Below are 13,530 nucleotides of genomic sequence, written 5' to 3' on the forward strand. Positions count from 1 at the left end.
TCAAGTTTTCAAGTTTGAAATAAATGAAAGGATTTCATACTTATCATAATATATACATATAATAGATATTAATATAAACAATTATCACTTTGACTCAGGCTTGCAAAATATCAACCCAGTGTGTCTTTTCTTGAGAACGTTACTGGCGTCCAAACTTGCACTGTCGAAGTGAAAACGCTGCCGTTGTAGACTTACATGTATTTTCGAAGCTGCGACGATGACAAAACTATGCTTCGAAATTCACTAACATTCTGACAAAAAACCCAAAGATCACTCCTTGAAATTAAATTTTTCCTTTATTTTTTAATCCGTCCGTTTTTAAACCACAATTTAGAACATTAAAACGATTAAATTTTTCAATATTTTTCTCATGACAAAAAATGCTTTAATTTCTATTTCCCTAAATCTTTTTATTCTTAGTGTCCGGTTATAGTTTCCAAAAACGATACTAATTGCCAAATTAGCTGAATCATCTTTTGTTTCTCTTTGTATTGGCAATAAGTACAAATATAGTGATTAAGTATTTTGTATAGAAGTCAAATTTCTACTTTGTTTACAGTTTTCAACTTTTATAATAAATAGATTTTCATTCAGCGATGCATGTATTTTGTTTGAAGCATCAAATGTCATATGAATTATTATTTAAACATTATAAAACTCATGTTTTCCCTATCTGAAGGAGGTACACTTTATTTGTTTCTGAGGCATAATGTGCTTTTAATATTAACAAAGTGCTACATTCGATGCATATAAAACGTATTTTATGCAGAAATAAAATAATTATGTAACGTGTATATACGAAAAGATGATGAGTAGGAAAAACTGTGAACTCAAGATTCTCCTAGAAATAATATATGATCTTTTTAGAATTTCATAGCAGAATCTTATTCCCCGCTTGGTGTGCATTACTATTGATGTATATATACAAATCTAGACATGTCTGTTTAATTTGGCCTCCGTATCAATAAGTATTACAATAAGGAAATGACATGTTTTATTATTCGTATACTCGTATATTCGTATATACATATTCGTATTAATTAAGCTTGTCAGGGTCGGTACTGGAAAATCCAAGCTATCATTCACGCTCCCAACATTTTGAAGATAGAAACGTCCGCAGATGTACCCATACTGAGGTTTAAAATCATGTAACTTTTAATGTGGCACGTGTAAGTGCCATTTCATAAAGCGCTATGTATAGTCCACAAGTTAAATAATGCATGTGCCCTAAAAGAAAATAAATAAATAAGAAAATAAATCAATAAGAAATAACGGATGAAACTATATAATTGGAATTTAAAATGGGATCAAAAGTTATGAATCTTCATATCACAGATAGACTGTCAAAAAGCAGTAACACTGACACTATACATGCAATTATAGTCATAGGCGGCTTTCTTGCTTGACTAGTGGGAGAATTGAATATAACTCTAGGTATAGCACGACAATTGAGTACTTCGCGTTGTGTCTAGTGGAATTTATTAGAGCAGCACAAGTTCTGATAGAATACTAATACAAATCAAACTTTTAAAACAGTTTTTATTTCTCGGTTAAATAGTCCCTTATTCCGCGATTACAAATAAATGTATAACAACAAAATAGCTCTCCGTTTATTAATTATAACATGCGAATAGAAAAAGTACGTAGCTTAAATGAATAAGTAAAACAAGAGTATCAAAAGCCGCCCTGACGCTTGAATTGGCAAAAACTTGACTTAACGTGATCTAAGAAAGTATCCACCCAGAATGCGCGCTTTGTTGAGTGCGCGGGTCTATTTTATGAAGTTCAGTTAAATTATTGCAGGTCATCGGGGTTAATTAATCATGCAATCAACTTTTGACCAATCGGATCGGTTTTAACCTATTTCTGCATGTTTCGTAAGCTGAAACCCCGGCCAAACCTATAAAAATATCCCATATTTTAGAAATACCGTACTTTGTGCTGAATAATGCTGACTGCATTGCTCTTGGTCATCAGTTTTGCAAGAGGCGGAATATAACAACCTCCCGCCACAATAAGTTCACAAATAACTAACATGTATGAAATATGCGCATTTGCATGACCAGTTCAACTGTCCGAATATGACCTAGTACTTAGAGTAAACATGTATATACATGAGGCATACCGTTATAGTGTTATATGGGCAAAGTTGTTGTAATATCATTTCCTTCCAAATGTAAAAATGCATGTAATTGTATGAGCTTCAGAATACATGTATAAGCCACCAGAATAAAGAACAGTATCCATTCGATATGTTCTTAAGCTACCCGTACCAAGAATTTTCACATGTCCAAGTACAAAAACATTCATTTTTATTTGTATTTTGAAGAACCCGCATAACTTTCCCGCCAAAAATACAAACTTAGGCATGATGTATGGTATATGGTATACAAGGTGTGGCCACTATAAATAGTCTTCGACACTAATTGATAAGAAAAGTCAAAATTGTTTAAAATTCGACAAATGTGACCCTAAATGAAAAAGTGGTTTATGCGTCACACGAAATCGCTCTATATTCTTTCAAACTTGAGTTATTTTGAACAAAACAAAAACCATTTTGCCATTTGTAACCAGCTCAGCTCATTTTACGAAATTGAGAAACGAGTCCGAAATTACCTGATGGTGTCTCTTGTCATTGATCAGTAAGTTTATAGCAATGAAGTTTTCCTTATATGCGTAATGTAAATATACAAACCAGGTTAAAACTTACCTGCAGTTATCAGTAATTTTTTGAATTTTGTTATCACTTGTTACGGATTTTTCCTTTGTTATTTTCAACTAATGAAGCTCATTAAAGCGAGACATGTTTTGATAAATTGTGATGTTATGCCTCCACAGAGTGGGAGCATATAGCGTTGCACTTGTCCGTCCGTCCGTCCGTCCGTCCGTCCGTACGTCTGTCCGTCCGTACGTCCCGAAATCTTGTGAACGCAACTCCTCTTAAACCGGATGGCAGATTTTGCTTAAACTTCCAGGGATGAACAATCTTAATGTGTAGATGGTTTTAAAGGAAGGAATTTTTGCTGCGACCAAATTTAACAGAATTATGGTCCTTTGTTGATTTTTTCACTATATACTATGTAGAAATTTTGTGAACGCAACTCCTCTTTAACCGGATGGCAGATTTTGCTAAAACTTCCAGGGATGAACAACCTTAATGTGTAGATGGCAGTAAAGGAAGGAATTTTTGCTGCGACCAAATTTAATAGAATTATGGCCCTTTGTTGATTTTTACACTATATACCATATAGAAATTTTGTGAACGCAACTCCTCTTTAACCGGAAGGCTGATTTTGCGTAAACTTCCAATGGGTGAACAACCTTAATGTGTAGATGGTAGTAAAGGAAGGATTTTTGCTGCGACCAAATTTAACAGAATAAGCAGAGACCTTTTATACCACCTTTCTTAAAAGTTATTTTAAAATTTACTAAGGGTACACATCATTTATTAAAACCAAGATAATACCTACTTGTATATCAAATGGTGTGAAAAGCTCAATGTAATATTAAGTTGAAGACGAATGGAGTTACATTTTTTCTTTACCTTTTTAAAATATCAAATGATTCAGGCCTTCAATGGTTTCAGTACAGAATTAATCATAGAATAATAGCAACTAATTCATTCCTTTTTTAAAATGAAATTAAAAGATAACGAACTCTGTAGTTTTTGTAAAAATGAGAGAGAAACATTAGAACACATGTTTTGGTTTTATCGGACTATAAACAATTTAATATTTTCTGTTTTTGAAAAGTATGGCAGTTTTAGATCTTTGCTCAACTGTTGTAACTTTATCCTTGGTTTGAAAGATAGTAATTCAACTGCAATAAATATTATTTTTCTTTTTCTAAAAAGATATATTTACAACTGTAGAGTAAACGAACAAGTACCAAATACTTCAAGAGCACATCAATATATTAAGTACCAATTTATAATTTTGAGAGAGAAAGCAATTTACCAAAATGATTTAGATACCTTTAATAAGCCCTGGACTTTTTTTAGTCAAAAGATAGAGCTATAGTTAACCTTACATATGTTTGTAAAGCCGAAAACGATAGCCAGAAGTATAAATTATCAAAAATATATTACTTGCAAAACCTGTTTTCTTTTCCTTTTCTTCTTCTTTTTCATTTAAAAAAAATAAATATATAATGAAGTTCCTTGTTAACTGAATAATATATAGCATATAATTATATGTAACATTGGTAAATATGGTAGTAATTGTATATTGGTCATAACACCTGCAATACATTATATGTTTGTTACTGTTATATTATTTCATATGTTTTTAGTTTTTATATACATAGAATAGGATGTCCTCGACCTGCATATACCTATTGACGAGGAAAATAAATAACATGGAACAAAAAAAATTAACAGAATTATGGCCCTTTGTTGATTTTTTCACTACATACCATATATATGTTGTCAGTGGGGGCATCCGTGTCCTTTGGACACAGTTCTAGTTTTTGAACTATAACACTGCAACAATCTGTAATCTCTGGCACCGGTATTTTTTAATATGGTGTGCAAAGCCATTTAAGATTCGATATTTCCACTAATTGCTGGATACCATTAAGAATTAAGGTTAATTATTTCCACTAATTTCTGGATACCATCATGAATTAAGATTAGATATGTCCACTAATTGCTGGATACATTATAAATTAAGATTCGATATTTCCACTAATTTCTGGAAACCATTATGAATTAAGATTCGATATTTCCACTTATTCCTTGATACCATTATGAAGTAAGATTCGATATTTCCACTAATTTCTGGATACCATTATTAATTTAGCTTCGATATTTCCACTAATTGCTTGATACCATTATGAATTAAGCTTCGATATTACCACTTATTCCTTGATACCATCATTAATTAAGATTCGATCTTTCCACTAATTGCTTGATACCCTTATTAATTTAGCTTCGATATTTCCACTAATTGCTTGATACCATCATTAATTAAGCTTCGATATTACCACTTATTCGTTGATACCATTATGAATTAAGCTTCGATATTTCCACTAATTGCTTGATACCATTATTAATTTAGCTTCGATATTTCCACTAATTGCTTGATACCATTATGAATTAAAATTCGATCTTTCCACTAATTGCTGGATACCATTATGAATTAAGCTTCGATATTTCCACTAATTGCTTGATACCATTATGAATTAAGCTTCGATATTACCACTTATTTCTGGATACCATCATTAATTAAGATTCGATATTTCCACTAATTGCTTGATACCATTATGAATTAAGCTTCAATATTTCCACTAATTGCTTGATACCATTATGAATTAAGCTTCGATATTACCACTTATTTCTTGATACCATCATTAATTAAGATTCGATCTTTCCACTAATTGCTTGATACCATTATGAATTAAGCTTCGATATTTCCACTAATTGCTTGATACCATTATGAATTAAGCTTCGATATTACCACTCATTGCTTGATACCATCATTAATTAAGCTTCGATATTTCCACTAATTCCTTGATACCATCATTAATTAAGATTCGATCTTTCCACTAATTGCTTGATACCATTATGAATTAAGCTTCGATATTTCCACTAACAGCTTGATACCATTATGAATTAAGCTTCGATATTACCACTTATTTCTGGATACCATCATTAATTAAGATTCGATATTTCCACTAATTGCTTGATACCATTATGAATTAAGCTTCGATATTTCCACTAATTGCTTGATACCATTATGAATTAAGCTTCGATATTACCACTTATTCCTTGATACCATCATTAATTAAGATTCGATCTTTCCACTAATTGCTTGATACCATTATGAATTAAGCTTCGATATTTCCACTAATTGCTTGATACCATTATGAATTAAGCTTCGACATTTCCACTCATTGCTTGATACCATCATTAATTAAGATTCGATATTTCCACTAATTGCTTGATACCATTATGAATTAAGCTTCGATATTTCCACTAATTGCTTGATACCATTATTAATTTAGCTTCGATATTTCGACCAAATTTAACAGAATTATGGCCCTTTGTTGATTTTTTCACTATATACCATATAGAAATTTTGTGAACGCAACTCCTCTTTAACCGGATGGCTGATTTTGCGTAAACTTCCAGGGGTGAACAACCTTAATGTGTAGATGGTAGTAAAGGAAGGATTTTTGCTGCGACCAAATTTAACAGAATAAGCAGAGACCTTTTATACCACCTTTCTTAAAAGTTATTTTAAAATTTACTAAAAGTACACATCATTTATTAAAACCAAGATTATACCTACTTGTATATCAAATGGTGTGAAAAGCTCAATGTAATATTAAGTGAAGACGAATGGAGTTACATTTTTTCTTTACCTTTTAAAATATCAAATGATTCAGGCCTTCAATGGTTTCAGTACAGAATTAATCATAGAATAATAGCAACTAATTCATTCCTTTTTAAAATGAAATTAAAAGATAACGAACTCTGTAGTTTTTGTAAAAATGAGAGAGAAACATTAGAACACATGTTTTGGTTTTATCGGACTATAAACAATTTAATATTTTCTGTTTTTGAAAAGTATGGCAGTTTTAGATCTTTGCTCAACTGTTGTAACTTTATCCTTGGTTTGAAAGATAGTAATTCAACTGCAATAAATATTATTTTTCTTTTTCTAAAAAGATATATTTACAACTGTAGAGTAAACGAACAAGTACCAAATACTTCAAGAGCACATCAATATATTAAGTACCAATTTATAATTTTGAGAGAGAAAGCAATTTACCAAAATGATTTAGATACCTTTAATAAGCCCTGGACTTTTTTTAGTCAAAAGATAGAGCTATAGTTAACCTTACATATGTTTGTAAAGCCGAAAACGATAGCCAGAAGTATAAATTATCAAAAATATATTACTTGCAAAACCTGTTTTCTTTTTCCTTTTCTTCTTCTTTTTTCATTTAAAAAAATAAATATATAATGAAGTTCCTTGTTAACTGAATAATATATAGCATATAATTATATGTAACATTGGTAAATATGGTAGTAATTGTATATTGGTCATAACACCTGCAATACATTATATGTTTGTTACTGTTATATTATTTCATATGTTTTTAGTTTTTATATACATAGAATAGGATGTCCTCGACCTGCATATACCTATTGACGAGGAAAATAAATAACATGGAACAAAAAAAATTAACAGAATTATGGCCCTTTGTTGATTTTTTCACTACATACCATATATATGTTGTCAGTGGGGGCATCCGTGTCCTTTGGACACAGTTCTAGTTTTTGAACTATAACACTGCAGCAATCTGTAATCTCTGGCACCGGTATTTTTTAATATGGTGTGCAAAGCCATTTAAGATTCGATATTTCCACTAATTGCTGGATACCATTAAGAATTAAGGTTAATTATTTCCACTAATTTCTGGATACCATCATGAATTAAGATTAGATATGTCCACTAATTGCTGGATACATTATAAATTAAGATTCGATATTTCCACTAATTTCTGGAAACCATTATGAATTAAGATTCGATATTTCCACTTATTCCTTGATACCATTATGAAGTAAGATTCGATATTTCCACTAATTTCTGGATACCATTATTAATTTAGCTTCGATATTTCCACTAATTGCTTGATACCATTATGAATTAAGCTTCGATATTACCACTTATTCCTTGATACCATCATTAATTAAGATTCGATCTTTCAACTAATTGCTTGATACCATTATGAATTAAGCTTCGATATTTCCACTAATTGCTTGATACCATTAAGAATTAAGCTTCGATATTACCACTTATTTCTGGATACCATCATTAATTAAGATTCGATCTTTCCACTAATTGCTTGATACCATTATGAATTAAGCTTCGATATTTCCACTAATTGCTTTATACCATTATGAATTAATCTTCGATATAACCACTTATTCCTTGATACCATCATTAATTAAGATTCGATCTTCCCACTAATTGCTTGATACCATTATGAATTAAGCTTCGATATTTCCACTAATTGCTTGATACCATTATGAATTAAGCTTCGATATTTCCACTAATTGCTTGATACCATCATTAATTAAGATTCGATATTTCCACTTATTGCTTGATACCATTATGAATTAAGCTTCGATATTTCCACTAATTGCTTGATACCATTATGAATTAAGCTTCGATATTTCCACTAATTGCTTGATACCATTATGAATTAATCTTCGATATAACCACTTATTCCTTGATACCATCATTAATTAAGATTCGATCTTTCCACTAATTGCTTGATACCATTATGAATTAAGCTTCGATATTTCCACTAATTGCTTGATACCATTATGAATTAAGCTTCGATATTTCCACTAATTGCTTGATACCATCATTAATTAAGATTCGATATTTCCACTTATTGCTTGATACCATTATGAATTAAGCTTCGATATTTCCACTAATTGCTTGATACCATTATGAATTAAGCTTCGATATTTCCACTAATTGCTTGATACCATTATGAATTAAGCTTCGATATTACCACTTATTCCTTGATACCATCATTAATTAAGATTCGATCTTTCCACTAATTGCTTGATACCATTATGAATTAAGCTTCGATATTTCCACTCATTGCTTGATACCATTATGAATTAAGCTTCGATATTTCCACTAATTGCTTGATTCCATCATTAATTAAGATTCGATATTTCCACTTATTGCTTGATACCATTATGAATTAAGCTTCGATATTTCCACTAATTGCTTGATACCATTATGAATTAAGCTTCGATATTTCCACTAATTGCTTGATACCCTTATTAATTAAGATTCGATGTTTCCACTAATTTCTGGATACCATCATTAATTAAGATTCGATATTTCCACTTGTATCATAGTTTGTGGACCTTTCTGTTGAAAATGTGTCAGGGTTAAATCGTATACATATACATACACAGTGCGGTAACTGGACTGCAGGTATAAGTTACCCGCACTCCAGATCATGCCAATTTCCTGGGGTTTACTTATTGTGACGGCAGAGAAAGGAAATGCGACAGAAATGTCATATTCAGATGCTCGTTCATTGGTTACTTTTTTCTGGGATTATATACTGTGACAACAGGGAACGCGTTTTTATGTTTGACTATGATACAAAAGAGAAAGAACATAAAAACACTCGGCAATCAGATTAATACTCGGGGCTACGCCCCCTCGTACAAATCAGATAGCCTCGTGTTTCGATGCTCTTTCTATTACTAATTTTTGGATACCATTATGAATTAAGATTCGGTATTTCCACTAATTTCTGGATACCATCATGAATTAAGATTCGATATTTCCACTAATTGCTAGATACCATTATGAATTAAGATTTGATATTCCCACTAATTTCTGATAACCATTTTGAATTAAGATTCGATATTTCCACTAATTTCTGGATACCATTATGAATTAAGATTCGATATTCCCACTAATTTTTGGATACCATTATGAATTAAGATTCGATATTTCCACTAATTTCTGGATACCATTATGAATTAAGCTTCGATATTTCCACTAATTGCTTGATACCCTTATTAATTAAGATTCGATATTTCCACTAATTTCTGGATACCATTATGAATTAAGATTCGATCTTTCCACTAATTGCTTGATACCCTTATTAATTAAGATTCGACATTTCCACTAATTTCTGGATACCATTATGAATTAAGCTTCGATATTTCCACTAATTGCTTGATACCCTTATTAATTAAGATTCGATATTTCCACTAATTTCTGGATACCATCATTAATTAAGATTCGATATTTCCACTTGTATCATAGTTTGTGGACCTTTCTGTTGAAAATGTGTCAGGGTTAAATCGTATACATATACATACAAAGTGCGGTAACTGGACTGCAGGTATAAGTTACCCGCACTCCAGATCATGCCAATTTCCTGGGGTTTACTTATTGTGACGGCAGAGAAAGGAAATGCGACAGAAATGTCATATTCAGATGCTCGTTCATTGGTTACTTTTTTCTGGGATTTTATACTGTGACAACAGGGAACGCGTTTTTATGTTTGACTATGATACAAAAGAGAAAGAACATAAAAACACTCGGCAATCAGATTAATACTCGGGGCTACGCCCCCTCGTACAAATCAGATAGCCTCGTGTTTCGATGCTCTTTCTATTACTAATTTTTGGATACCATTATGAATTAAGATTCGGTATTTCCACTAATTTCTGGATACCATTATGAATTAAGATTCGATATTTCCACTAATTTCTGGATACCATTATGAATTAAGATTTGATATTCCCACTAATTTCTGATAACAATTTTGAATTAAGATTCGATATTTCCACTAATTTCTGGATACCATTATGAATTAAGATTCGATATTCCCACTAATTTTTGGATACCATTATGAATTAAGATTCGACATTTCCACTAATTTCTGGATACCATTATGAATTAAGCTTCGATATTTCCACTAATTGCTTGATATCATTATGAATTAAGATTCGATATTCCCACTAATTTCTGGATACCATTATAAATTCCACTATAATTACTGGATGGTCTTTGCTCAACCGTTATTTTAGATTTCAAGAAGAATTGATATTTCTAAGTAGTAACTGATCAATATCAGTTTTTAAACTCATTCATTGCTGATTTTGCTTTCACATTTTCATATTTCTATAAAAACACCTGGAAATAAGTTAAGCACAACCGGCTTTTTGCCTCAATTTTGACATGACCACAACTAAAATTTTAAATTTCATTTGGGCAATGACACGAACCACCGGTAGTCAACTTGCAACAACTGGAACAAGCTCTTTACCCAGAATGGTAAAATGGTTGAGGACTTTTGTATTGCTTGCAATACTTTGATTACTGCTTGTTTTATTTCTACGTTTCTCATTGTAGGGTGCCTTTTATGGAATAGTGATAGCTAATGTATGTGGTATAATTAGACTTATACTGGAGGTAGTATATCCTGTCCCAAACTGTGGTGAAGTGGACATTAGACCTGCGTTTCTATCTAAAATACACAGCTTTTACTACTCCGAGATGATTATGCTTTTACAATTTGTGCTCACGGTTGTGATCAGCTTGTGCACAAAACCTTTACCAGAGGAGCAGGTAACGAAGTGTCAGGCTTAATTAATATTTTGGTTCTTTTTAGATATATTTTTTAATATTTTATTTTATTTTAGCTTGATTGTGATGAAAAGTGTTTGGGAATTTTTGACCACTGTCGAGTCCCCGGAACTAACCAGTATTGTTGTTATATGAAGAAATATTGTTGTAACCCTTGTATGGCTTAAAAAACCTGCCCTTATCAATGAGGAATAGAAATTGTATAGGATTTTGAAAACATGGTGAAATGTAAGTCGCACGTTCATTCATGAATATTATTGGAAGTATCCTTCGGATATATGAAATATTATAATCTGGTGTCATATTGAAACTGTTAAAAGTGGCAACTTGTTCTTCAAGAACGAGATATGTTTTGACTTCGTCTGGTAAACTAACAATATCAAAATGAACTCTGTATAATTTCCATGTTTGATAAATGCTTTCATTTTTCAATACTTGTTTGTATGTCTTAAACATGCATGATTTGAAGCATCAAACGTAAATGTATTTGAATTATAGTTCTTTATTGGTGTATGGGCCGGTTGCCTTATGACCCGATAAATATTTGTTTGTTCGTACACTAAGAGTAGGAAATATATCTTGCTATGCTCTAAAACAAATCTACTGTGTTGGCCGGACATACTTATTAAGTTATACTCGGCTAATTTCCTCCGCACTGCCACGGAAATTGGACTCAGAAAATGTGATGATTGATAACCGTAGACTGTTTGATTGAGTCTGTTCATGAGAGACGGTGATAAATGCTGTATCAAAGACAAACAGATAAAAAGATTAAATTTAACTCAGGTCCGGTGTTGCGTAATTATCACACGCGTGGTAATATTACGTCCGTGTGATTATTACGCGACACCGCATTTCGGAACAGCAGCATTTAAAGCAAATCAAAGGACAAAAGACGGTATCTAATTAACGCCATGTTTCTTTTAGATACGAGGAACAACATGGTCGACTCGCATACGTGCTGACTTATGCTCCGCAGACAAAGAAGTTATTGCAGAGCAGAATAAACTAGTGGATGACCATGTCAATATTGAACTTGACGTTAGTAAAGAGTCTGGGAAAACTCTTATGGAAGGTTTGTAAAACATAATGTAAAAAGTTCTTTAAACATTAATTCTTTTTACAAATATGTCATAAATACACGTGTATCAGTCTATGTGAGCAGGTTATTGTATATTTGACATTGGTTTTAGAGACGTTTTGTAAGCAGTTTTATACTAACATACTGCACATTTGTAATTACAGCTAAAGAGAGTAAAAGTGAGCATTTGTAAATTAAAACAATGCTAAAAAGAGTAAAAATTTGACGCTGGTAAAGAAAATATACGATTAAACAGCTAAATGGAGGGAACGGAACGACCGGCTGTAATTGCTGTGACTGCGTGGCATATCCAAATAGACCCGCAGTTTAATATGTCTGTGTACTGTACTGAAGACACATCCTCGGTAGCCAGGCTATTTACCGTATATCAATATACGGAATGTGTACCGTTTGTTCCAACATGTTGACGACTGTTGAAGACAGTGGGTAGGAATGTACATGGAAAATAAACTGAAAATTCCAAATTTAGGTCGTAAAAGTAGGTCTAAGACTAAACTTATTGAGACTAATGTGTTTTTGTTTTCTTTCAGAAATTATTGTTGATGAGCAGTCATCGGACACAAAAGAGAAGTCAGGAATTTGCTCACGTCTATACCAGCATCTATTTGGTCTATCAGCCAACAATAATACTGCGATTGACATAAGTTTACAGGACAGAAAAACGTTCTTAAAGGAAACATCAAAAGCGGTTGTAGCAGTCAACAATTCTTTGGCAATTATATTGGTAGCAACCGTTTGTTTTCTAATCGGATATTATAGATAATATTCATACTCTTTCACCTATGAATTGGCATACTCGCAAAGTATTCGTTAACTTGTTAATTTTATCTTATTTATCAATTGATTAAAGATATTTGTTTAAAAATGTCTTTTTTTTGCATTATATGTTGTCAAAGTTTAGTTGCATGTTTTTTTTTTTATTTATGATTAATTAAAAAATATTTTGAAATCACTTTTTTTGCATAGTTGCATGTATTATATAAATAATTTAATAGAAATATTAAAAATAAAATATTTGGAAATGTCTTTTATACATTATATAGTCATTGCCGAATGTATTTTATTCATAACTGATAAAAAAAAATCGAAAATGTCTTTTGTCTTGTTTATTAAAATTTATCATGAGTATTAACGGTAGTGTAAATGATTTAACGAAAATAAAACAGGAATTATTTAGTATTAAACTACATTTACGAAACTTCATGTATATTTTGCACTATGCAGAAACTGGCTTTATTTTCAATTTGTCATTGTCGAGAGCTGCTTTGCACATTTAATATT

General features: G+C 31.6%; 1 protein-coding gene across 1 annotated transcript in view; it reads left to right on the forward strand.

Moving 5' to 3' along the window:
* The window catches only part of LOC132746368 (sodium/glucose cotransporter 4-like), a 30,901-nt gene extending 17,636 nt beyond the window's left edge, over positions 1-13,265 (forward strand). The window contains exons 13-15 of the mRNA XM_060735488.1: positions 10,914-11,129; positions 12,075-12,222; positions 12,780-13,265. Coding sequence (XP_060591471.1) covers positions 10,914-11,129; positions 12,075-12,222; positions 12,780-13,012 — 597 coding nt within the window. The 3' untranslated portion in view covers positions 13,013-13,265. The remainder of the gene's footprint in view (positions 1-10,913; positions 11,130-12,074; positions 12,223-12,779) is intronic.
* Positions 13,266-13,530: the final 265 nt, after the last annotated feature.

This window comes from Ruditapes philippinarum, unplaced genomic scaffold, assembly GCF_026571515.1.
Source record: "Ruditapes philippinarum isolate M1 unplaced genomic scaffold, ASM2657151v2 ctg4076_1_1_1_1, whole genome shotgun sequence".
Classification (NCBI taxonomy): domain Eukaryota; kingdom Metazoa; phylum Mollusca; class Bivalvia; order Venerida; family Veneridae; genus Ruditapes; species Ruditapes philippinarum.